The 27,986-nt window shown below is 41.4% G+C and overlaps 1 protein-coding gene across 3 annotated transcripts in view; it reads right to left on the reverse strand.

Moving 5' to 3' along the window:
* Nucleotides 1–2,655: 2,655 nt before the first annotated feature.
* LOC140734463 (UAP56-interacting factor-like) overlaps nt 2,656–27,986 on the reverse strand; it is a 111,811-nt gene continuing 86,480 nt past the window's right edge. For all 3 annotated transcript variants that reach the window (XM_073058439.1, XM_073058440.1, XM_073058437.1), the window contains one exon: nt 2,656–4,647. In XM_073058439.1, coding sequence (XP_072914540.1) covers nt 4,552–4,647 — 96 coding nt within the window. In that variant the 3' untranslated portion in view covers nt 2,656–4,551. The remainder of the gene's footprint in view (nt 4,648–27,986) is intronic.

Below are 27,986 nucleotides of genomic sequence, written 5' to 3' on the forward strand. Positions count from 1 at the left end.
ATCCATGTGCAATGCCACTGTTCACCTTCGTCCTGTCCAACTATCAACCATTCACTGTGACACCATGGTGTCTCTTAACTTAACCTAATTGGTATTACTGCTATCACTGTCCTTTTCATAACAAGTACTTCCACTTTATTGTAAGTCTATCAGGCAACACTGTATCAAAAACTTGGAAATCCACAACAATTGAGTTTGAACTGTGTATCTGTACTGTGTATTTCCCATTTAGCATGATTGTAGTGTCACATTCCACAATCGTGGGTGTCTGCTGCGTGAAGGCAGAACTTTCTGTCCACAAAACTGGGCATTGATCACGTTTACAGATGCCCCTGCCACAGGCTGATTGGGGAGAACAAGGTGACATTACTCTATCCCTCATACTATGAAAGTGGTCAGCTTTGTATGTCCATGAGCAGTGTGTTTACCTTGATTCTTCATTAACAAGTGACATTAGCTGCACATAAGTTTATTAAGGTTGAACTAATACTTATGATCAGAAATTAAATATTGTTGAACTGTTGCACATAGCATTTCTTCTTATATAAATAATGAATTAAGGCCTCTGTCCCTCAAAAATGTTGCTGCTGCCCATCAGGCATCTTTGCCTCAAGCATTATCTATATATATATATATATATATATATATCAGGAATCAGATCTTAGTTCAGTGGAAGCAATATTAAATCAGAATAAAATTTCTGCTTGCTTGTAATACATCTTGATTACCTTTATGTAGATAAGCAATGTGGGAAGAAAATCACCTACCCACCCAATTACACACAGAGACAGGCCTCCAACACCAGGACAGGCCACCACGAGAGTCCTTGGCCCTGGACTCTCAGACTCGGACACACTGGGCCTCAAACCTCCAGTCCTTGGTCTGAACTCACAGACATTGGGATAAAAGGCAAGGTTGCCCTCGCAGAGAAGTCAAGAGAAGGGCAGAAAGGCTCCTATCAAAGGCATTGACTTCCAAGAATCTTTTGGGAGCCAATGTCCTGTCTTCATGTGTTTGATGAGCTCTTGATCAGGAAACTATGTTTTTCTAGATTATTGGAATCATATATTTGACACCTTCTGTAGATGTTGCTGCAACCATGCAGCCTGTCAGAACTGTCCTGCGTGCAAAGATGAGAGCTATTGGCACCCTAAGTTTCTTAATTTTTTAGGTCATTCCAGCTAACTCACGCTATACTTCATGGTTTGCAGCTCGGACCTGCATGCAAACATCTTGGGTGTTAAGGAAAGGAGACTACTTCTTTAATAAAAGAGCAGCAAACCGGGTGTACAGATTTGAAGCATAACTTTAATATTTAAAATATACTTCATATTTAAACACAATCGCAATATATACCATTCCTAATGACTTACTCTAGGTGAATATTAACCTCTTGGGAGCCACCATTAGATAATCAGCCTGTCACATCAGCAACAGTAGCAGAAAACTAAATAAGCTTTGCAGATACCGGAATCTGAAAGAAAAGATACTGATAGGATTGTGAAATGATTAATTTCTGAAGGTCAGTCACCCAAAATGTTGACTGATTTCTTTTTCCAAGATGCTGTTTGACCGGATGAGTTCTTCCAGTATTTGATTTAATCAACAGCAATAGTTGGGTTAGCTGGATGACAGGCTATTGCCAGGGAATGTTTACTGAAGCTCCTGCAGAAACGGCAGGGAAGAGAGTACGGGTGTTATCTTTCTGAGGGATCACTCAGATTTGTACAGTGGGCCATCAGCAGGCCGTGCCAAACTGCTGGACTGCCATGACACCATTGAATTTTTGGCCAGGAATCCAAAACTTTGATGGAAAAGTTAGGACTTCCCCTGTAGTACATGTTCCTCCTGCTTACGCTGCAGATTTTGCCATCAGTTGCTGCAGCATGGCAGTGTAAGTACTATTTGTAAAGCTGGCCACTAATTCCACACGCTAAAGGATAGTTCCCTGGCTCTGTACCAAGGCATGAGCAAGATAGGAGTAGAAGCCCTCAACACATGGATACTTCAGGTAGGCTGAACAAGGCTGCAAACATTTCCAACTGCATACATGATGGCTTTCATTTATCTGCTTCTCCATGAAAGTCCTCCTCTGAGTCACAGAGCAAAATTCCTGTGTGACTTTACGTTGAGCCTAGCACAGAAGTTATAAGTTTCTCCTGGCCAGGTGACTTGCCACAAGTAAATTCTGCTCCAAATTTCCCTTTAATGTCGACAAAGTGCCAACATCCCAGCTGTCGAATGACACAGCTGGGTGCAGTGATGGGGTATCTTTATTCTCCATGCAATGGGATGGGTCCATTGCTTGAGGTTGAACGGACACTACGTCATGGGTATCTGGAAATGAGTAAAGCTCAGGGTTACATTTATGGTGAGGTGTGCAGCAGACAGGGTAGAAGTGGTATATTTCAACCATCTGAAGCTTACAAGACACGTGGTGTCAATCATCTAGTTAGTTCGCTTGGCAGGTGTGCAGGATTTGAGAAATGTCAAGTATGCAACAAATACAATTATTTTAAAGTGCATATCTCCTTGCATGACAAATATACACTGACAGCACCAAAGCAAGGTGGTGTGGGTTCTCAATGCAGTGTCAACTTAAACAATTTTTATCACACAAGTGTCTAAGCCATGAAATCCCAGTGCAATACAAGAGACTTAAATATTTTTTTAATTCTCTATTTACATTGCCATCACATTGTAATTATCTGGTTGTGCAATCAATATATTGTTCTATTAAATAAAATAGACACTTTATTAAACAATGTCTCCTTCTGTTGCGTTAAACAAAACACATAGTCATTAAATTTAATCTTGAAGAAAATGTCAGGTATTTTATCAGAATATAATTGTAATTAAACTCTGGTATGAATGAAAAAAAGCCACAAAGTGACATAAAACTTGATTTTACAATTAAAGCTCTTTACTGAGGTAAAGAGTTTTGGGTCAACCTGATTTATAATTCTCCATCTCAGTAAATGGCTTTAACTCCAACTGTTTCATTGAAAGAATCTTTTTTTTTAATTAACACTGCAAATAAAGTTGCTTAGGAATTCTTATGCAATACTTTTGAGTATACAGGATGGGCAGAGCAGTGGGACATCAGTGACCATTTTGGGTGCTAATGATAGAGCTTATGCTGTGCTGAATCAGAAGATGAGCAAGGCTCAGATGATGGTGGTGAGGAGCAATGTGCAAAGGGGAGGATGGTAGAATGAGCTGGCAGATTAAGAGATCAATCTGGGAAAACTAGGAATAGATATGAGGTGTCCAAAAACAAGTCAGGGCCAGGTATTTTTAGGTGTATGACTCGCATCCTGCTGCCTGATGACCTTTCAAACAGCTATAAGAGACAAGTCAGGAGAAAGATAGAATACTCTCCCTTTGTGTGGATGAGGGAGCTCCAACAATTCTCAAAAAACTTGATACCAAAGCAGTCCAATGGATTAGCCACCCATCCATTCTCTTTACCATTAGCACACAGTGGGCTACTACGTGTAGCATGGAAGAATGGGGCTAATTACAGAAAAAATATATATACTGGAGTACTGTGTTCATTTCTGGCCACATCATTATTATACTGATCTGTAAGTGTCTAGAAAAGATTTATGGTAAGATTACTTTGACAAGCAACTACATTTAGAAGGATAATTTAGAGAATCTGGGGCTAGTTCCTTTCAAGGTTATGATGAACGGCCTGGACAGAGTGGACAGCTGGAGGCTATTGCCATTGGTGTAGAGTCAAGGACTTGTGATCACAAGAATAAAATTAAGTGGCACTAAATTAATAGTGATATGAGGGAAACAATTTTACACTGTATGTGCTTTGAGTCTGAAATGCAGGCAGGCTCCACTGTGGCCTTAAAAACATGTTAAGCAAAGATTTGCATGGCTACAGAGAAGTGTCTTTGGCAGAACTAGTAAGCTGCTCTGGTAGACAGTAGGAGCAAACATAATGAGCCAAATGATCTCCTTCTGTGTTGTAAATATTCTCTGATTCTACTCTATGATCTCAAATGCTAGCCTTGTCATTGACATCCAGATCATTAACTTATTGGTGTGCAACAGGCATTTATAATGTCTCCATAAAATTGTAATTTAAATCAGATCTGCATCACTTGGTTCTCAAACATTCTGGTATAACTCAGTGCAAAGAAACCCCAGTTCAGCAGTCCATTCTGATAGATACAGTTATGGAATCACACTCTTCATCTTTAATTTCAATGGACAATTTGTTTATCTTAATTTAAATTAGCTGCTCTTTTAAATTGATTTTTAGCAAAAAAAAATGCTGTTTGATTTACTTAAATTGTTTTATGTTGCTTTAATAGAATGCTTCATTTGAGTGAAAGAAAATGTCACTTTTCTTGGGAAAATTATATTAAATTTATAGAATTAGACTGGGCATTTGTTTAGTAGAATGAAAATATTTTGTTCTGAGAACACATAAAATGTTCAGCATATGTTTGTATTTAAAAATTTATCAGACAGCATTGTCAACAATAAATAAAATCTATCTCTTACATTTTACCCTGAGAACTAAAGTGAATATTAGCCAATAGTGACGGTTCGGCCACCTCTTCTTGATACTGCATGACGGGGAATGATCTTCATGGAGGAAAATCGATCATTCAGAGTCAAACTTGTCTGCAAAATAAAAATACACACCGTTAGAATGTAAGAAATTGATTAGTCAGGTACAGATTATTAAAAGTGAGATACTATGCTGGATGGATCATGTCAACGAAGTCCATGTGAATTGTTGTTTATGTATGGGTCTGTATGAAATCAGAATCAGAATCTGGTTTATTACCACCGGCATGTGACGGGAAATTTAACTTAGAAGCAGCAGTTCAATGCAATACATAATCCAGCAGAGAGAGAAAAGAATAATAATAAATAAAATAAAACATAATAATAATAAATAAACAAGTAAATCAATTATGTATATTGAATAGATTTTTTTAAATGTACAAAAATAGAAATACTGTATATTAAAAAAAGTGAGGCAGTGTCCAAAGATTCAATGTCCATTTAGGAATCGTATGGCAGAGGGGAAGAAGCTGTTCCTGAATCGCTGAGTGTGTGCCTTCAGGCTTCTGTACCTCCTACCTGATGGTAACAGTGAGAAAAGGGCATGCCCTGGGTGCTGAAGATCCTTAACAATGGGTGCTGCCTTTCTGAGACACCGCTCCCTAAAGATGTCCTGGGTACTTTGTAGGATAGTGCCCAAATGGAATTGACTAGAATTACAACCTTCTGCAGTTTCTTTCAGTCCTGTGCAGTAGCCCCTCCATACCAGGCAGTGATGCAGCCTGTCAGAATGCTCTCCATGGTACAACTATATAAGTTTTTGAGTGTACTTGTTTACGTGCCAAATCTCTTCAAACTCCTAATAAGGTATAGCCGCTGTCTTGCCTTCTTTATAACTACATCGATATGTTGGGACCAGGTTAGATCCTCAGAGATCTTGACACCAAGGAACTTGAAGCTGCTCACTCTTTCCACTTCTGATCTCTCTATGAGGATTGGTATGTGCTCCTTCATCTTACCCTTCCTGAATATAAGTAAGCATCTTATAGTGTCAAGATGCTATCATAAGAATTGAAAGTGTGAAACAGTGACTCCTCAGCATCAGCAACAGCCTTTGTGCATCTCATCTGATTACTTAGTTAGAATTTTGTACATTTCAATCTGAACTCTAATGAATATAGACCTAATCAAACCAATCCCTCCTCGTGTCAGTGCTGCCATCCTAATGATCAACCTAATAAAGCTTCGTTACTCTCCTTTCTTGGCAAGGGCATACTACCTCAGAGAAGGAGACTAAAACAGTATATAAATATCCAGGTGTGATGTCATTAAACTCTGTACAACTGCAGAAAAATATTGTTCTTCCTCTATGCAAAACCTTTCACAACGAAAACCCACAAATCATCTACCTTCCTAGATATTTCTGCTCAGCGATTTTGATTTTCCCTAAATCAAATGGTTTATTTTTGTGTATCATCTTAACAACTTACATTTCACCCTGTCATCTCAACAATTTTTAATTTGTCTACAAGTTTGATGACAATGTAAAGGTGTCATAATTTAGTTCATTTATACCGTGATTACCTTGGACCCATCCAGTACTCCATTGGTCACAGTCTGCCACCTGGACAAGGACCTGTTTATTCTTAATCATCTTCCTGCCTGTTAACCAATTCTTCATTTATTCCAGCATGCAGTCAGTGGCCACGACATTCAGTACACCTGTACCTCTGCTCATTAATGCAAATATCCAATCAGCCAATCCCATGGCTGCGACTCAGTGTGTTACAGCATGCTTACAACACTGGTGTACAGAAGAACATTTCTGAATGCACCGCATGGCGAACCTTGAAGTGGATATGGCCTACAGCAGCACAGGTACGCAAACATACACTCAGTGGTCATTTAACTAGGTAAAGGAGGTAGCAGATTTTGTAATATGTGGTTATTTAACTAACTTTTACCTTACTGTCAGCCTGAACTAGCCTTGAGGCTATTTCTTTCTAAGGAGAGAAGCAAAGTATGTGTTTAATTCTTCTCCTATAACTTAGTTTACAATTAAAAGTCTCGCTATTTCTGACTGTGGTGGTCTTACAATAGTCTTCACTGGCCCACTTCTCTTAACATACAGTATTTACAGAAGTTTTTATAGTCAGTTTGTATGTTCCCTGCATAGTTACTCCCATACTCCATCTACCCCTTAATCATGTTTGTCCTCCTTTGTTCAATTCTAAACTACTCCCAATTCTCACACCTGCTGCTGTTCTTGCAATTTCATATGTCTCCTCCTTGTGCCCAATGCAATCTTTAATTTCTTTTGCAAGTCCTGGGTGAGCTATCTTTCCTGACTTACTTTTGAGCAAGATGGGAATGAATAATTGTTGTTATTCATGTATACAGAATTTTCAATATTATTCATGGCCTGCAACCCATTAACACACTTGGTAAAGTTTACCAATCTATCACAGCCAACTTATATATATTACCTTCTAGTTTCATTTATTCAGGTAAGCATATAAGACCGTAAGATATAGGAGCCGAAATAGGCCATTTGGTCCATTCAGTCTGCTCCACCATTTCATCATGGCTGATCCAATTTTCCTCTCAGTCCCAATCTCCTGCTTTCTTCCCGTATCCCTTCATACCCTAACTTATCAAGAATCTATCAAACACTGCCTTAAATATTCATAAAGACAGCGTCCACAGCTACCTAGAATTCTACAAATTCACCACTCTCTGGTTGAAGAAGTTTCTCCTCAACTCCATTCTAAAAGGATGCCCCTCTATTCTGAGGCTGTGTCCTCTGGTCTTAGACTCTCCCAGCATATGAAACATCCTCTCCACATCCACTCTATCAAGGCCTTCCAACACTTCATAGGTTTCAATGAGGTCACCCCTCATTCTTCTGAATTCTGATGAATACACCCAGAGACATCAAACACTCTTCATATGACAAGCCATTCAACACTGGAATCATTTTCATTATTCTCCTTTGAGCCCTCTCCAGTTTCAGCACATCTTTTCTAAGATAAGGGCTCAAACTTGCTCACAATGCTCCAAGTGAGGCCTCACCAGTGCTTCGTAAAGTTTCAACATTACATCCTTCCTTTCATATTCTAGTACTCCTTAAATGAATGCTAACATTGCATTTGCCTTCCTCACCACAGACTCAACCTGCAAATTAACCTTTAGGGAATCCTGCACAAGGACTCCCAAATCCCTTTGCACATAATTTTTTTTGTATTTTCTCTCATTTAGAAAACAGTCAACCCTTTGATTTCTTCTAAGCAAGTACACTTCCCAACTCTGTATTCCATCTGCCATTTCTTTTGCCTATTCTCCTAATCTGTTTGTCCTTCTCTCCTTAACTTTATATTGTCTGCAAACTTTGCAACAAAGCTATCAATTTCATCATCCAAATCATTGACAAATGACGTAAAAAGAATTGGCCCCAACACAGACCCAGGTGGAACACCATTAGTCACCAGCAGTCAGCCAGAAAAGGCTCTCTTTATTCCCACTCTTTGCCTTCTGCCATCAGCTTCTCCTTTATCTATGCTAGAATCTTTCCTGTAATACCTTGGGCTCTTGAAGAGTGGAGTGACATTTACAATTTTCCAGTCTTCTGGAACTATTCCAGAATCTAGTGATTCTTGAAAGGTCATTACTAATGCCTCCAAAATCTCTTCAGCCACCTCTTTCAAAACCCTGGGATGTACACCATCTGGTCCACGTGACTTATTTACCTTCAGACCTTTCAGTTTCCCAAGAAATTTCTCTCTGTTTATGGTAACTTCACACACTTCATAACCACTAACATTCTCAAACTTCCACCATACTGTTAGCATCCTCCACAGTGAAGACTGATGCAAAATACTTCTTCAGTTCCTCTACCATTTCATTGTCCCCCATTACTACCTCTCCAGCATTGTTTTGCAGTGATCCAATATCCACGTCATCTCTCTTTTCCATGTTATATATCTGAAGCTACTTTTGGTATCCTCTTATTTATTAATGGCTAGCTTACTTTCATATTCCATTTTTGCCTTCTTTATGACTTTTTTAGTTGCCTTCTGTTGGTATTTGAAAGCTTCCCAATCATCTAACTTCTCGTTAATTTTTGCTCTATAATATACCCTCTCCTCGGCTTTTATGTTGGCTTTGACTTCTTTTGTTAGCCACGGTTGTGTCATCTTTTCTTTAGCATTGTAGTGTTCTTGCTCAGGTGAAGAGAACGCTGAACTAAACACCGAGGTAAACCGTTGTTAATGAAAACAGGATCGCAGTAAGATTAACCGTTTACTGTTCACTCTTCCACATTAACGTATGGTGAAAACTGTTGATAAAACAATACAAAATTTGTACAGTATTTGTTTCCTTCTTGATATCACATTTACATCGTGAATACTTGCAAAGGTAAAACTACAACAACTATATTACATTAAAGTGCAGCATACAGTCAGAATCTACTTACGCCATTGACTGCTTTAAATACACTTCAACACAACTATCCGCAACTCTTTAACTAACGAAAACATAAACCTTATTGACCGTCGTTACTTTTAACAGAATCAGCGTTAACATTTTAATTCAACATATCGATTATCTCATGAACTTACGGCGTTGCTTCACTGTGTTTCTAATGCGTAGAAGACAACTTTTCTTGCGCTGATCTCGCACATGTGAGCCCCCTCCTTCCCGTTTCTCCAAACCGGTATTTTCCCACAAGACGCGGTGAAACTGGATGTGTCATCATCACATGCCGCGATATATCACAGTCAACGAATTTACTTTAACAATCCTAACTTTAACTAGAAAATGTTAACAAACGAATTACGAAGTGAAAATATTATAAACTAAACAAATGCCATAAAGGCAACACACTCCCCGCTTGACCTTCGTAAGGTCACAATAAACATAATACAAAACTTCAGTCTCTAAATCAGTCATTAGGTAGAAGTAGAATGACTTCTGTAACTGGCCTTTGGTAAATTTTCACATTGCCTTGGTCGGTAGTTTTCAACTCGACCTTCCTGACATGTCCATCCCTACTAGGGAACGTGGCAGTGATTCTGGCCATTGGCCAGCTGTTGCAGGCGAATTGCTTGTCCCTGAGCGGGACTAAATCTCCAACTTGAAGATTCCTGCAGGGTTCTATCCACTTTTGTCTGTGTTGCAACGAAGGTAGATATTCCTGTCTCCAACGAGACCACAACAGATTTGCCAGAGCCTGGACCTGTCTCCATTGCTTTGTGTACAAATCCTTATCAGAGAAGTCCCCTGGTGGAGGGGGGGCTCCTGCCTTCTGCGTAAGGAGCGTTGATGGCGAGAGTATGAATGGGTTTTCCGGGTCAGAAGACACAGGTAGGAGTGGTCGTGCATTTATAATGGCTGTGACCTCTGCCATTAGTGTGCACAGTACCTCGTGGGTCAATCAGGTGCGTTGCTGCATCTCAGGTTTCCTTTTCAGGGTTTTTTGCAAGGACGTGAACCGCTTGACTGCCTGCTCTTTGTTGTTTGGCAAGCACTGGCGTGGTTCTCTGAAAGGTAGTGGGGCAACCCAATTATTTGCTTCGTCTCTGAAGACCTTGGTGTCCTTTGTTTTTAAGAAAATGGCGTCTTGAGCTGATGGAGCAAGTTTATTATCATGCTCAGTTTGAGCGAAGACTGACTGACCCAGCGTCTCGTCAGTTACTTTACGTTTGTTAAAGCCTTGTCGTGCTTCCTTAATACAGATGACACTTGTGCGGGGTTGAAAAATTGAATGGCGGCCACTCTCTAGCACATTGGTCTTGAGTGTGTTAACCGTCGGTTTGTGTTCATTGCCAGGGCACACCTCTCCTATCACCACCCAGCCCAGATCCAGGCGTTGCGCAAAGGGGGCGTCGTGTGGTCCATTGACCTGCTGCCTAACCTTGTGTACCCGGAGAACATCTCTTCCTAATATCAGGAGTATTTCTGCTTTTGGATCCAGTTCTGGGATGTGTTTGGCGATGTGGTGGAGATGTGGCTGGTGTAACACTGCACTTGGCGTTGGGATCTCAGTGCGGTTATTCAAAATTTCATTGCACTCTAAGAGTGGAGGGAGACAGATGATGACTTTACCATCCAGGGACTCGAGCTGGAAGCCTTCTGCCTTCCTTCCATAAGTTTCCGCGCTGCCTGAGCAAGTTCTAAGGTAGTATGGGAACTGATTACTCTCAATGTGGAACAAGTTAAAGAACTCTGGACTGACTGGTGAGCAATTGCTCTGATCGTCCAGAATTACATAGGCTTTGATGGCCTTGTCTTTGGCTCCCTTAGGGTACACCTTAGTGAGGCAGATCTTTGAACAAGAACGGCTTGACTGAGCTTGACCGCAAACTTCTGTACAGCTCGAGCTGACAACAGTTGTTCTGGAGTGAGCTTCTCCCTCCCCACCGTCCTGTTGTGGGGGTGAAGGAGCGTTGTCGGTTTGCGGTAACGGGCCGGGATGCATGGCCCCATCGTGATTAGTGCTATTACATTCCGGGCACTTCACGGCGATCGTACACTCTCTAGCAAGATGAGAGGTTGAGGAACAGCATTTAAAACATATTCTTTTCTCCTTGAGAAGGGCCATCCTCTCTTCAAGGGGTTTTTCCCTAAACGTTCTGCATTTTTTGAGGGGGTGGGGTTTGTTATGCAATGGACAATTCTTGCTAGGGTCGTTGTTAGTTGTAAAGGCTACAGTCTTAAGCACTGAGACGGGTTTATTAATGTTGAAATTATTCAAAGAGGATTTATCTGGCTTGGTGTAAATTGTACTGCTTCCTGGACCAATGTGGCTAGGGTCATTTCGCTTCTTCGCCTCCTTGCACACGAACCTAGTGAAATACTCGAAGGGAGGAAATCGACCATTGTGGTCTTCCTTGTACTCTGAGGCAACAGACACCCACCTGTCCTGCAGCCCAAATGGAAGTTTGTCCACGATTTGTCTAATCCCGGATGGAGTATCTAGGTATACTAGACCAGTTGAGTAGCCATCTTCTTTGGCGCCTTGAATCTCCATGAGTAAATCTCCGAGCTCCCTTAACTTAATGTGGTCCTTGGCTGACACCTTAGGAAAAGTTTCCAGACGTCAGTATAGCGCCGCTTCAATAATTTCGGGGGCCGCATAGCCCTCCTGAAGTCTGTCCCATGCTTTGCTTAAGGCTAGCTTGGAGTTGTTGATGTACACTGAATGTATGCGTCTCACCTGTTCGCATGATTCTTTTCCCAGCCATTTCACCATAAGATCCAACTCTTGGGTTGCTTTGAGCTGGACTCCGTCGATAGCGTTGGTGAATGTGGAGTACCATGCACGGTAATTTTCAGGTTTATCGTCAAACTGGTATAGTCCTGAAGTGACGAGATCTCGTCGTGCTAAATACCGTGCCATGGGTTCAACCGCAAGTGGCATGTGGGCTGGGGAAATATGTCGGCGGGTATATGACTGAGGGCGTACATCTGTTATGGAATTTGCTGTTCTGAATTCGGTCTTTGCCTCTCTTCTCGCCAAATCTGGTAAGTTTGGTGTCGAGAAGTACTTGTCATCAGCCCTTTCATTCTTGAATTCATCGCGGAGTTGCAAGGGTAAATTGTCTTCTTCGGATGGATGTGATGCAATCGGGCCTCTCTGAGACTCCTCATGACATGGGACGTTATCAAATAAGTATGGAGAGGGAGAACGAATCTTCCAGTCTATTTGAGATCGGACATAGTCGCTTGTGCGTTCCAATCTGATCTTTTCTGAAGTAGATTTTACGTCAACCGGATCATGCATTTCTTCAGCATCTTCTATTATCTCTGCTTCCACCCTGGCAGCTTCTGCTTCTCGTTCTAGTGTCAGCACTTCTAACTCTGACACTATCTTTGCCCTTTCCAACTGGTTTTTGGCTTCTCTGGCAGTCTTTTCCATTTCTCTGGCAGCCGCTTTCATTTTCAATTTTGCTTCTTGTTTGGCGTAGCGCACTTGCACCTTGGTGGATTCTGCTTTAGCTCTTGCATGGGCGGCCTTACTTGATGATGCCCTACTGCCCCTATCGCTGGATGGCAACGACTTGATGCTGGATCGAGTTGTCATTGCAGCACTTGAAACACCTGATAATGCCACCTTTTCACTGTAGTGTTCTCGCTCAGGTGTAAGGGAATGCTGAACTAAACACCGAGGTAAACTGTCGTTAATGAAAACAGGATCGCAGTAAGATTAACCGTTTACTGTTCACTCTTCCACATTAACGTATGGTGAAAACTGTTGATAAAACAATACAAGATTTGTACAGTATTTGTTTCCTTCTTGCTATCACATTTACATCGTGAATACTTGCAAAAGTAAAACTACTACAACTACATTACATTAAAGTGCAGCATACAGTCAGAATCTACTTACGCCATTGACTGCTTTAAATACACTTCAACACAACTATCTGCAACTCTTTAACTAACGAAAACATAAACCTTATTGACCGTCATCACTTTAAACAGAGTCAGCGTTAACATTTTAATTCAACATATCGATTATCTCATGAACTTACGGCGTTGCTTCACTGTGTTTCTAATGCGTAGAAGACAACTTTTCTTGCGCTGACCTCGCACATGTGTGCCCCCCTCCTTCCCGTTTCTCCAAACCAGTATTTTCCCACAAGACGCGGCAAAACCGGATGTGATGTCATCGCATGCCGCGATATCACAGACAACAAATTTACTTTAAACAATCCTAACTTTAACTAGAAAATGCTAACAAACGAATTACTAAGTGAAAATATTATAAACTAAACGAATGCCATAAAGGCAACACAGGCATACTTCTTCCTCTTTGGGATGTACAAACCCTGTGCCTTCCAAATTGCTTCCAGAAATTCTAACCATTTCTGATTTACCGTCATCCCTGCCAGTGTTCTTTTCCAATCAATTCTGGTCAACTCCTCGTCATTCCTTTTATTCCACTGTAATACTGATACTTCTCAAATTGATAGGTCTCAAATATTTTATGTCCTTATATATAATTTCAATAAAACTAGAACCCTTAAGGATTTACACATGCAGAAACAAGAACTTAACTGTTCATCCAAACCTTTCAAAGTTGTAAATTTTCAGTATTCTATCTTTCCATAAGTTTTCCTTATTTCACACTTTGCTGTATTAAAAACATAAGATTTTTCTCAACTTTCGTTCATCACTAAGTTTTGTGTCACATACTCTATTTTACTGGAACCTACACAAGTCTTGAAGAATAACATCCACAAACATCCCACTCTTCCTCCTCTTTAATGTCTATGTTGTCAAATTTCCTTAATCTGATGGGTTTCCATCTTGGACACATAAGAGCAGAATTGAGCTATTTGGCTCATTGAATCTGCTATGCCATTCCATCATAGCTGATTTATTCTCCCTCTCAACCCTATTCTTCTGTCTTCTTCCTATAACCTATACACAAGAAGTTTTGTGTGAATAGCTATGCAGAGGAAGCAAAAATCCATTTACATAGGCTTACCAACAAAGCAAAAATCTAAATTGGAAAACACAGACAGATTTAGAACAGACTGATTTATTCAATTGATGCATGTTAAAATTTAAATTTAGAGGAAGTTCTTGGTCTAGTGCTGTAAGAATGGACGGGAAGGGCAAATGGGGTTAGAAGCTAATTTTTTTGTACCTTTATAATTACTGGATGTCAATTGCCAATAATGCTTATATATACTAATATACAGTACTGTGCAAAAGTCCAGACATCCTAGATTTTTTTAGATGTTTTAGATATTCATTTTTGCCTTCTGCATTAGTGTGTCAGCAGGATCAGCAATTTTATATTACTAAACATTAATTTTCCTAAAAAAATTAAATGTTACCGAGAATCTTCTGGATTTCAATAAAGAAATTAACATATTAAGTAATAGACCACTATTCAAATAAAAAAATAATTACTTAGTTGGTATATAGCCCAGTGCATGATTAAACAAAGATAACAAACTGATGCCAGTGATCAATGATATAATGGATGAAAGAACTAGACTGATAAACTGAAACAGAAATGGATGTATAGGAATCATTATAAAAGGTGTTGCAGGATTTGTGTACAAAATGATCTGTCTATTTAACAGTAGGTACATGAAATTCTAAATTGGAGCCAATTGGACTGTGTAAGGTCTATCAACAGCAGTAAGAATGGGGAAAGTATAGAGCAGGGAAATTCCCTGTTACCAAGTAGGAGAGGATGTAACATTGCTTCAGCTATCAGTGGATTAAAAACTCTATCTTTTGACAATATCCCAATGTCTGCTATTTTGCCAGATCTGTTGTTGCTTATAAATCTAGCTGTGCCTTTGTTCAGTCTTACTCAAATAATTATGTGTATTACATATCTCCTATATCAGTCTTATCTGCAGTAATATGTTGTTAAATCTCTTAGAATTGTCTCCACAGATCCAGGTATAACCATGGAAATATTAAGTAAGGCTTTAATGAAGAAGCTTCATTCTTTCTTCAAACTGGACCACATACAAGGAAAGCGCATACTAAGTGCATAACAAGAGCATACTTGTTTCTCCACTTCCACACCCCCATCATCATTGCAGAAGGGCGACAAAAACTGAAAGTATCAGCACCATCCAAAATCCCATTTACAAATCAAAGATTGTAAAAATAAAAGAACTCGTGAACTCAATTAACATTTGTCACAGCAACACTTGCTTAACACTCCAAATGTATAAAAGCATGTGTCAGTATGGTGTTATCATATTCTAATGCAACTGGATTTCCAGCATCTCGATGATCTCCTCTGTTTATGATTTTCTGCTTCACTGTGAGTCTCTTCCTCAAGAAATTTAATTCTTCTTTTCAATGGGAGTTCAGTGAGATCCTCACTCATTGTTCCCTCTCTGTTGTCTTATTCTGACCTTTTCTCCCCCTTCCTTTCCTGTCCTGATGAAGGGTCTTGGTCTGAAAAGTCAACTGTTTATTTCTCTCCATAGATAGTGCCTGACCTGCAGAGTTCCTTCAGCATTTGGTGTGTATTCCTCTGGATTGCCAGCATCTGCAGATCATAAAACCCCCAGTTTACTCTCTTGGCCCGCTTACACCATGCCAACTGCGGCATCCAGCTATGGTAATACAATTTATCTGCATTACATCAATATCATTCTACACTTTTCCCATTCAAGTCTCTGTCCAAACTATGGTTGTATCTAACACCTCCTCTGGTAGTTCATTCCAGGTAACCACTATCCCTTGTCACGGTGCATGCTGGTAATATCAGAACCCAAGTGTGGCAGAGAAGCAAACTCCAATGTAGAGAGAGCGATGAGTTTATTCATAATAATTCCAAATGAATATCAGTGGCTCAGCCGAGCGACACTGCGAGAAGTAACATTCTGAAAACTGGGACCCTGCAATTAGGGCTAATTGGGCATCTGCTTAAATAATATAGGTAACTGTAAATGATTAATGTCCTCTCATTAAACAACAATTACCTAATTCAGGTGCTCCAAAACCCTCAGAACCCCACATTCTCTGGTGCCCCATACAAGCCTGAAAAGCTCATTACAGTCTCCCACTTCCTACGGCCGGCACCTGATGGCCTAGGGAAACTTAAAAACTTGAGATCCAGGGACGACTCAAGAGACTTGGGGTACTCGAACTGGAGAACCTCGAGATGAGGACTGGGAGGGAGGGACCTGGGAGACCTCGAGGCAGAGGGAGACGAGAACCTCGAGAGACTGAGAGACCAGGGAAGCTCAAGAGAGGTCATGAGAGGAAGGCCTGGGAGTCTGCAAGAAAGAACTAGGAGTTCTCAAGACAGGAAAAACATTGAAAAGATCTTGTGGAAGCTTAAAGTCCATGGGGGACCTAGAGAACCTTGAGAACCTTGTACACTTAGGCCAGGACATTTGGACCGTGTAAGTATTTAGCACACATGTTATGTGCATGCGTGTGGAGGGAGAGGTATTGTGGGATATAGAGGTGACAGCCCTCAGGTTTTGAAGGGATATGTTGAAAGTAAAGTTGTTTTAACAAAAGAAAAACGTGTCATTGTTTGGGCATTAACAGTGGCGGAAGAGGATGGTTTCCAATTGTAGGATCTTGCCAGCATTTGATGAGAGCAAGCCATACAAAACCTGGAAAAATGAGATTGGAATATGGACTTGTGTTACGGAACTGGAGAAGAAGCAAGCATTGGCTGTTGTGTTGTCACTTTCAGGAAGAGTGAGGGAGAACAGGATGTGAATTTCAGTGGAAAAATTGAAGTAAGATGAAAGTATGAATTCACTAATAAATGCACTTGACTGTTTTTGAAGGATGAAAAGGATCAGATTTATGAGGCATATTTAGACTTCGACAAAATTTACAGAAACAGTGATCACGATATGATCGAATTCACTTTGAAATTTGAGGAGAAACTAAATTCTAATGCGTCAGTATTTCAGTGGAATAAAGGAAATTACAATGGCATGAGAGGGGAACTGGCCAAGGCTGACTGGAAAGAGACACTAGCAGGAAGGACAGCAGAGCAGCAATGGCTGCAGTTTCTGAGAAAAATGAGGGAAGTGGAAGACAGATATATTCCAAATAAGAAGAAATTTTCAAAGGGAAGATGGACACTTCCGTGGCTGACAAGTGAAGTCTGAGCCAAACTAAAAGCAAAAGGGAGGGCAGACAAGGAAGCCAAAGCCAGTGGGAAGATAGAGGATTGGGAAGCTTTTAAAAACTTGCAGAAGGAAACTAAGAAGGTCATTAGGAAGGAAAAGATGAATTATGAAAGGAAGCTAGGAACTAATATCAAAGAAGATACTAAAAGCTTTTTTAAGTATGTAAAGGGTAAAAGAGAGTTGAGGGTAGATATAAGAGAATTCAAAGAGCACTGAGGGCACAGGTCTATCGTACAAATGACAAATATGACATGGGGACAAAGCATATTACAAAAGAGCAGACTGTTCAGAATGGAAAGGTCCTGGAGCTGTCATTAGCCAAGATGGAATTATTTGTAAGACGTGGAGGTACGTATGTGAGAGTGCATCATTCCAGACTACATAAAGCACATACTGAAGACCATCACAACTCCGTGGAGAATGAAACAAAAAATGAAAAGCATTTACCTAGCACACAGTCACATAGCACAGACAGGGATGAGGAGGGTGCATCTAAGGACCCAACAGAGTTGCTCAACAGTGGCAGTGACATTGGGGAAGAGAGTGCAGTTGGGGACTCAATAGATTTGCTCAATGGTGGTACAGACAATGCAGAGGAGAGTGGTGTTGAAAACTGAACAGAAATTATCACAAGTGCAAAGACAGCTTGGAAGTTTCAGTCTTAAAACAGGGCAAGCTGTGAGATTTGTAGACCAAAACATTGGTATCTCATGCAAAGCTGAAGTCTTAGACGAGCAGGCAAAACCACTGGGAGATACAAAAGTTGGTACCACTTGAATTATCTAACAGTCACAGTCGCTGACATGTTATGTGTAGACAGACTTCCCATTGAATCAAGTATATATCAGGCTGGACCATCTGAGAAATATCAAGCTGAAAATGTTCTAAATGTTCCAAAATGTTCTAAAGAGGTGTAATGTAACTAAAGAGGCGTCAATTGAATCTGCAAAACAGGACAAAATCAGAAGTTGGAGAAATAATGGAATGTTTGAGGAAGCTAGAGACAATGACCAAAAGACAGTGTCTACAAGATAGGTTTACACCCTGAAAGAAATCCTGATAGGAATTATACCAAAAGTACATCTGGTGGCTAGAGGGTTTGAGGAACTTAACAGAGATGAACTCCAAAAAAACTTGCCAACATGTGCATCAGAGTCTCTCTGACAAGTTCTCTTAGTGATATGTCAAAAGCATCAACAATCTTATTGCATGGACATAAAATCTACATTGTTACAGGGAATGGAGCTGTCACATGACATTTACATTACCCCCCCCCCCCCCCGAAACCAGAAGCAAAGGAACACTGTGGAAACTCAAAAAGTGAGTGTACGGTCCAGCAGATGTATCACTTTACTGGTATAAAAAGGTCAAGGAAATAATGTTGAATACGGGTGGAAGGATGTCACAAGTGGATCCAGCTGCTGTTTACTGGCAAGATTCAGAACATCATGTGATTGGACTACTTGCCTGTCATAGATGACTTTGTCACAAAACTTTGCCACAACAGTTATCCCTCAGCTAAAGTCAGCCTTTCAGGCTGGATGGGAGGAACATGACAGATACTGTTCTGTAGGGATAGACATCCTTGCTGATGACAGAACAGCACAATTGCGCCAAGAAAGCTACATCAGGAATCCTCAGAAAATCCACACGGAATCCTTTCGTGCCACACAACGGGATGCACCCCTCAGTGAAGCTGAAGCAGAGCAAATTAGATCAAAGATTGGTCAGAATCTATGGGTGGCAAAGCAGAGCAGACCTGACATCATGTTTGATGCCAGCAACTTGACATGCAGCATAAAAAAATGCCGCAGTACAAACTTTACATGAGGCAAACAAGATAGTGGGCAGAATTCAATCTGAAAAAGTAGTTTTGAAGTTTCAACAGCTTGGAAAAGACAGCTCACTGAGACTCATTGTCTTCAGTGATGTCTCTCTTGGAAATCTTCCTGATGGTGGTACTCAAGGAAAAGAGGGAAGATTTTCACCTTTCTATTGGCAATTAAAAAGGATTCAAAGAGTTACATGGAGTACACTGGCAGGAGAAACCGTTGCAATGTCTGAAGGTATTGACAATGCTGTTTTTTCTGGCCACACCCTAGCTGACTGTCTCACAAAGAAAGGAACACCAGCTCTTGTGCTTTTAAAGACACTTAGTGAAGGGATTTGGTACCTTAAGAATTGTATTAACTTCAAGGGTTAGAACTAATTCCGATATCCTAATGGACATTTGAATTGTCTTAATTTTTTTTCAAATTAAATTTTTTAATATATACATAAAAAGAATGGGAGAGTGTTGAGTTTTGATCATTTGGCCTATGTAAGTATCTAGTACACATGCACTCCCCTGTTATGCACATGCATGTGTATGGAGAGAGAGGAATTGTGGGATGTAAAGGTGACGGCCCTCAGGTATTAAAGAGAGACTTTAAAAGAAAAGTTGTTTAAACAAAAAAACAAGTCCTTGTTGTTTGGGCGTTAACAGAAGGCTGTACTCTCAATTTTACAGATTGAAATAACATAGACAGGCTCTTTCTATACCTGTGCCTGATGGCCCTCTATAGATTTGTTTCATTTGTTACATGGGAGTTCAGTTTTCATAGTCTGTACCATAACTTTCATCAAGAGGTTTAAGTACAATGTAGCTTATTCTTGATAGATTTACTCTACTTGTGTGTTTGCACATTCCAGCCAGGGATCAGCCTTTGGAGCTGGGTTCTTCAAGGTTGCAAACTCAAAGTACTAGTTCAGGAAACACGTGTACCTGAGTCACAGGAGCCCGAGGCTGGGAACCCAGGTACCTACAATTTGAAAAGCTCAGAACAGAGATTGGAGAAATTTAGAATGTAGACCAGAGAAGCTTGGAACATGGACTTGAGAAACTTGGAACATAGACTAGAGACACTTGGAACATAAATTCAAGGAACTCAGAACATGGACTTGAGAATAGATGGCATCCATCTATCTATCTATCTTCTATCTATATACTACTAAAACTCTCAGTCTGTTTGTGACCTCCAATTAGCACAACCCTGACCCGGATCTGGGCCGTACCTTCCAAATATCCGGACCTGACTTGCACTACCTTACTTTCCCTTTTCTATTTTCCAATTATGATTTATAATTTAAATGTTTATTATATTTACTTCGATTTGTACTTCAGGGAGCATGAAACGCAAAATCAAATATCGCTGTGATGATTGTACGCTGTAGTATCAATTGTCTGATGACAATAAAGTAAGTAAAGTTACAGTGGCACTTTTTTTTGGCTAAATCAACTTAAAATGCACTAACTTGCAGAGTTCAGGGTTATAAGTTTGTATAAAATTGCTCATTCGCAAAAATCAACAGGCTGGCTTTGACCCGAGAGCCGATCCGCCATCATGGAAATTGGGACGCGACACCACAACGCATGCTCACGGCCAGCCTCAGTAGCAACATCAACCAGAGCAAAAGGGCAGGGCAGCTCTATTTCGAGCGGTCACATATCACCATCAGCATGTGCAGGATTGGAACAGATCCAACTGCCACCCATCAATAAGAGATAATTAAATCTTACTGTAATGACGTACTTCTCTTTCAATATTTTTATTACTTTCTGCATAAAGGAATACAGAGTACAAGGAGGTATATATAAGTTTAAAAAAGTACCAAATACATTGTATTAAAAACAGTTACAATCACAAAACCCTGTATTCATAAAGATTAAATTAAATCGTAATATTGAAATATAAAATATTTGGTATACAGAAAAAAAATCTAAACCCACTACCAAACTCAGAGCTGTTAGGAAAAGCAAGAAAAAAAAGGGGGGGAACCCTCATCATATAATAAAATATATTATTAGTCACCATCTGAACTTTTACAACAAATCAAAAGATTTTGAAAATAACTCAACTATGGTCCCCGCAATATATAAAAGTCTTGATTAGATTCAAAAACTGAACATCGGATCTTCTCTAAACTTAAGCATAACATAACATCCCGTAACCCGTAATGACATACTTTGAGACACCCATAAAACCCTTTGCTGCAGTCAAAGGACAGCGGTGACTATATCATGTCCATTTAGGAGAGCGCCAACCACATCATCAAGAATAATCAGCTTCCTTTGGTATTATTGCTTTGTGTCTTCGATCCAGCATTAGGGTAAAAAAAATGGTCAGCCTACTTACTTTTACTTTACTTTATTGTCATCAGACAATTGATACTACAGCGTACAATCATCACAGCTATATTTGATTCTGCACTTCATACTCCCTGAAGTACAAATCGAAGTAAATATAATAAAAATTTAAATTATAAATCATAATTGGAAAATAGAAAAAGGAAAGTAAGGTAGTGCAAGTCAGGTCCGGATATTTGGAAGGTATGGCCCAGATCCAGGTCAGGATCTGTTCAGTAATTATGCCATGTGGAAAGAGAAGGGGGACATCAAATGTCACCGGGAAGCGGCAAGGAGAGGGAGAGAACAAGAATCAGATGAGGCCAGGGTCGCACGATCAGGATCAAAGAGTCAGGACAAAAACGATGAGAGAAGAGACAGAGGAGGAGAGGCATGCTCATCTCCAGAATGACAACAGCTGGCACAGAAGGAGGAGAGAGGAAGAGACAAAGGAGCTGAGAAATGCACGTCTCCAGGATCAGAGACAAAGAACAAACAGCAGAAGAGATGAAGAGACAGCGCATGAAAGGACTGCACGTCTCCAGAATGACAACGAGAGCCACAAGGGTGACAGATCAGCCAGAAATGTTGCCATCAGAAGTATCCTTCATTATATTTGCCTTGCTATGTGTCTTTCTTCTTTAATAAACTGGTTTTTATTCTTCAATTTCCAAAGCAAAGCAATACCAATAGCGTTCAGGGAAATTTAATGTTCATTCTGGTCACATCAGACTGCACTACCTTTCTCTCAAAGGGTACCCCAACGGGTCACCTGGTTGTCTAGTTCTCACCTAAAGCCACTGTCAAAATGCCACTGGCCACTGTTCAATCCCTGCTGGGTCCACTACTTGGCAGGTGAGAGGAAAGGCAGCTCCAATGTAGAGATGCTAATGAGCTTATCATAATAATTCCAAAGGAAAATCGATGGCCCAGCCGAGTGACACTGCGAGATGTAGCATTCTAAGAACAAGGCTGCCGTGATTAGTGCTTATCGGTTATCTGTTTAAATAACACAAGTAACACAGAATCCCTGAGACTATCATAATAAACATAGAAACATAGAAAACCTACAGCACAATACAGGCCCTTCAGTCCACAAAGTTGTGCCGAACATGTTCCTACCTTAGAAATTACTAGGCTTACCCATAGCCCTCTATTTTTCTAAGCTCCATGTACCTATCCAAAAGACTCTTAAAAGACCCTATTGTATCTGCCTCCACCACCGTTGCCGGCAGCCCATTCCATGCACTCACCACTCTCTGTCAAAAACTTACCCCTGCTATCTCCTCTGTACCTATTCCCCAGCACCTTAGACCTGTGTCTTCTTATGGCAACATTTCAGCCCTGAGAAAAAGCCTCTGACTATCCACATAATCAATGCCTCTCATCATCTTATACACCTCTATCAGGTCACCTCTCATCCTCCTGTTGCCCCAAGTAGAAAAGGCCAAGTTCACTCAACCTATTCTCATAAGGCATTCTCCCCAATCTAGACAACATCCTTGTAAATCTCCTCTGCACCCTTAACAGATTTAATCCAAAAGCATCAGGAGACCTCACTATAAAGAACAGGTTGCAGAACAACTCTAAACAATTAACAACTCTCATTAAGCAACAATTAGCCAATTCTGCTGCTCTTAAAACCTCAGAGCCCGATGCTCTCCAGCACCCCACTCAGACCCAAACAGCTCTCTCTCTCTGTCTGTCTTGTTTTACGGTGGTTGGCACCCAGTTTAGTGGTGCATTACTGCCTCCCTCTGCTCCGGAGGTTCTGATAGACTCACATTCTAAATCCCTTCACCCAATCTCACACACATATACCCTAACCCAAGCTTTATCCTCCCAGCTTTAGCCATCCTAGTACCCTATTCCTGTTTATCCATCATATCCTATAAAAAACCCCTGTAACCCTTAAGAAAGCTAAAAATACCCTAACCTGTGCTCTCTCACCCATGCCCAGCAGCACTTTTAATGTGAATTCCTGCACCCCCAATTCCCTTAGATTAATTCTCATCATCTCTCTCTGTATCCCATACTTCCTGCAACTCAGAACTACATGTTCTACTGACTCCTCTTCCTGACATTCCTCACACAGTCCTGTCTGGTGTTTCCCTATCAATTTCAGTGTTTGGTTTAGTACGCAGTGCCCCAACCTTAACCTAGTCCACGCAGTTTCCTCTCTTTTGTATCCACTGCCTACCCTAGTACCTGTAACACTCTTTTGTGTTTGATATAAATGCCTCCCTTTCCCCTCTCTGTCCCATCTTTCTTGCCACATTTGGTTGATTTTTTCCCAGATAACACACTGAACCTCTGCTTTACTGATACTAATGTGCATTTCTATATTTTCTTTCTTTAATGTCCTCTTTGCCAACTCATCCACCTTTTCATTCCCCTTCACCCCTACATGAGCTGGAACCCATAGAAATTTAACCTGACCTCCCTGATTTGCAACTCTCGTGACTGACTGAAGGACTTCATGAAGTACATCTTGCCGGCTGTTTGAGTGAAAAGACCTTAAACTTGCACCCAAACAGCTTATTACAATCCTCCGACTGAAAACCAGCTGTGCATTTAGCAAAAGACACTCAAGTGCACCAGTGGTGGAGGGAATGAATGTTTATGCATTGTACAGGGTACCAAGATGGTTTGTCCTGTTATGATACCAGCCCCCTCCTTTGTGAAAATCGCAAGAACTCTAGTTAAGGGGGGTCAATGACCCGAGAGAGAGAGCAAGAGAGAGAGAGCAAGAGAGAGAGAGAGACAGGCTGAATGGACACAGGAAATGGAAAGACAGCAACGTGCTGGATACCGCATTCCACTGGGACAAAAGCTGGCGACTGTGGCATTGTTCTCAGGAGACACCTGGGAACTGCAGACGTGCCAACTCGCAGGGACATTGTAAAGCCCTCGGGCAAAGTGGGCTGGTTGAGAGAGAGATTGCATCACCTGCAACCTGATTGACACCTGAGATCCCGTGAGGCAGTATAAAGAAGGGTCTGAAAGAGGACGACCCTCAGACGCACCAAGGAGACACCAAGAAGCACGATACCGCTTCCCGTGGGAACGGGAAGCCATTTTGAAGTAAGCCACGTGCGTTAAATTCCGAATGCGGGGTTTGTGGCTAGAACCAACGGAAGATCGCTTTTAACTAACAACGGGGAAGATCGCTCCCCTGATTCCACGGATGTTTTTGGGCAAGTTTTTCCGTTTTATCTCTCTCTCTCTCTCTCCAACACGTGAAACCAAAAAGGGAAAAGCCTGCAGACTTCAGAGTGACTCTTTATATTTCCAATTGGACTCAGTATTATACCCTAGACAACGAAAGAGCTTATTACCGAGTGATTATTAATGTACCTGTGTTTTAGATTGAGTATTGATGCATGTTATCTGAATGTTTGTATTAACCTTAATTTTTGTGCCCCTTTATTAATAAAACTTTTGAAAATAGTACCATTGGACTTCAACTGACATATCTATCTTTGCTGGTAAGTGAAACCAGTTACTGGTTTCATAACAAGTGGGGTTCTCGTCTCGGGATTTGACACCAAAAAGGGGGAGGTCAGTCAATCGGGATTGTAAGTCAAAACAAAATAATTTGGATCTGGTACGCAGGTAGCCAGACAGAAAAACCAGCAAAGATGGACGTGTGTGAATTTATGAAAAACGCGACTGTGGCAGCGCTAGAGGTGAGCACCAAATCAGACTTGTTAAATTTGGCGAAGGGGTTAGAGGTGGAAAACGAGCAGGATCAAGCTGAGAGGCAAAGACAGCATGAAATTCGGATCAGAGAGTTAGCAGCAGCCGAGAGAGCGGCAGCGGGGAGAGAAAGAGAGAGGGAGGAGCTAAGGAGAGAGCGGTTTAATGTTAGTCGGGAGCTGAGATTAGTACCTCCGTTCGAGGAGACGGATGTTGATAGTTATTTCTTGCTTTTTGAAAAGGTGGCAGTGAACCAGAAGTGGCCACAAGAGCAGTGGGTCGCGTTGTTACAAAGTGTGTTAGCAGGAGGGAGGATTTGGGCAGCCATGATGCCGACCCGCCGACCGGCGAGTGCGGTGGCCCCGCCCCTAGAGTCACAAAGCTATCGCGCATGCGCGGTCACTCGCAGCCTGTCGGAAAAAGCGGCTGAGAAAGAGGACAGTTTAAATGAAGCCAGCGGTGATCTGGCCAAGATGTTTTTACCGACCCTGTACCATGAGGGTTCCGAGGGTGGTAAAACAGAAAGCAGTAAAGTAAAAGGGGGTAAGGGAGAGGAAATAGCCCTGCCCTTAGTGAAGAGAAAGGTCCTAGAGGTAGGAACTAAAGTTGAGAAACGGATAAAGTTGTTAAAATGTCCAGAGTTGGACATGGTTAATCTGTCTGGTTTGGCAGAATTGTTTGAAGAAGTTCAGAGTTCTAAAGGTGTTCTCGATGGTCCCGAGAGTGAAATGAGGGCAGTCTTAGAGAGGAAGGGTATCCTTGCTGTGGAGAAGTCAGCTGAAATGGCCGAGGAGGTTGTTTCAGCTCGCAGGGTTGCGCCTTCCCCAACGGGGGGCTGCCTAGAGAGTAACTGGAAGGATCGGGGGACGTTAGAATTTGAAAAAGGTACGGGTATTGAAAGCCTGGAAGGGGCCAATGTCCCGTTTGAGTGTGTCCAAGATGGGGGCGCACGTGGTGCTGAACCTGGTAACAGAGCTCAGAGGAAGTCTGAGGTGTTTGATTCAGGGGGACGGGGCGGCCGTCTTTGTGGATCAGATAGGGTTGGTTCAGTAGGAAAAGGGTTAACCTTGGTAACCGTGGGAAGTGTGAGTTCCACGGTGTTTGTATTCGAGAGTGGGGCCAAGGTTAATGCCGAATTTAAGGGGGGAATGAGGATTGTTATTGAAGGAAACGGAAAGTCTGTAGTTCCCAAGTCGAAGGAAGAAATTTTAAACCTGGCAGATCGCTCACAGAGTGAGTCGGGAAATAGCGGGGCCCCCCACTCTATTGTTACGCCAGGGTGGGGTGTGAAGAGGTTGCATTCGAAATGCTACCTGAAAGAGGAGTTGGAATTAAAAACAAATAGCCTGAAGGGTCTTGACAGTTTGGGGCATGGTGTTAAAAAAATAGCCCCGATGAACGAGGCGGGCGGGAGTTCACCACGCCAAATTACTCAAAGTCCCAACGGGGGGACTCGCCAGAAAAGAGGTGACGGTTAATGGGGATGCCATTTTTTTTTAAACAGCAAAGCAGGTTTTACGGGTTGCGCCAAAGCCTGTGAATAATAAAGACAGACCTTTGGAGACCTGCCGGCGAAGTAAACCGACCGAAACGATTAGTATTCGCATAAACTTTTGTAGATGCACCTAAGCTAAGATCACACCTCCTTAGTTATGTTGCTGAAGAAAGCAAATAAATAAGCTGGTTATTGAGCTGAAGTCTGATGCTGCCAGGCGTTAGCATGGCACGTGAGGTTAAGGTATTAAAGGAAAGGGGCACTGTACTTGTTAACTGTTTAGATGCTGACTTGAATGTATAACTGTATTACTCTGTAGTGAAAAGAAAAGCTTCTGTATTGTATTAGATTCAAAATTTCTGTAAGACTGTACCACTCTGGGTTTTAACCGCTGGTAAAAACCTTTTTAAGAGGGGAGGTGTTATGATACCAGCCCCCTCCTTTGTGAAAATCGCAAGAACTCTAGTTAAGGGGGGTCAATGACCCGAGAGAGAGAGCAAGAGAGAGAGAGACAGGCTGAATGGACACAGGAAATGGAAAGACAGCAACGTGCTGGATACCGCATTCCACTGGGACAAAAGCTGGCGACTGTGGCATTGTTCTCAGGAGACACCTGGGAACTGCAGACGTGCCAACTCGCAGGGACATTGTAAAGCCCTCGGGCAAAGTGGGCTGGTTGAGAGAGAGATTGCATCACCTGCAACCTGATTGACACCTGAGATCCCGTGAGGCAGTATAAAGAAGGGTCTGAAAGAGGACGACCCTCAGACGCACCAAGGAGACACCAAGAAGCACGATACCGCTTCCCGTGGGAACGGGAAGCCATTTTGAAGTAAGCCACGTGCGTTAAATTCCGAATGCGGGGTTTGTGGCTAGAACCAACGGAAGATCGCTTTTAACTAACAACGGGGAAGATCGCTCCCCTGATTCCACGGATGTTTTTGGGCAAGTTTTTCCGTTTTATCTCTCTCTCTCTCTCTCCAACACGTGAAACCAAAAAGGGAAAAGCCTGCAGACTTCAGAGTGACTCTTTATATTTCCAATTGGACTCAGTATTATACCCTAGACAACGAAAGAGCTTATTACCGAGTGATTATTAATGTACCTGCGTTTTAGATTGAGTATTGACGCATGTTATCTGAATGTTTGTATTAACCTTAATTTTTGTGCCCCTTTATTAATAAAACTTTTGAAAATAGTACCATTGGACTTCAACTGACATATCTATCTTTGCTGGTAAGTGAAACCAGTTACTGGTTTCATAACAGTCCAAACTAGTTAAATTTGTTGTATGCTTAAGGACATGTATGCTGAGCCATAATGAAAAACTTACTTGCAGCAGAGTCACAGGCACATAGCATCAAAGGAACAACATTTGCAAGATAAACGTATACAAGAAAGAACACTATTATAAAAAAAAACACTAACTCCATTGTAGTGTAAAGTGCTC

This window comes from Hemitrygon akajei, chromosome 10 (assembly GCF_048418815.1).
Source record: "Hemitrygon akajei chromosome 10, sHemAka1.3, whole genome shotgun sequence".
Classification (NCBI taxonomy): Eukaryota; Metazoa; Chordata; class Chondrichthyes; order Myliobatiformes; family Dasyatidae; genus Hemitrygon; species Hemitrygon akajei.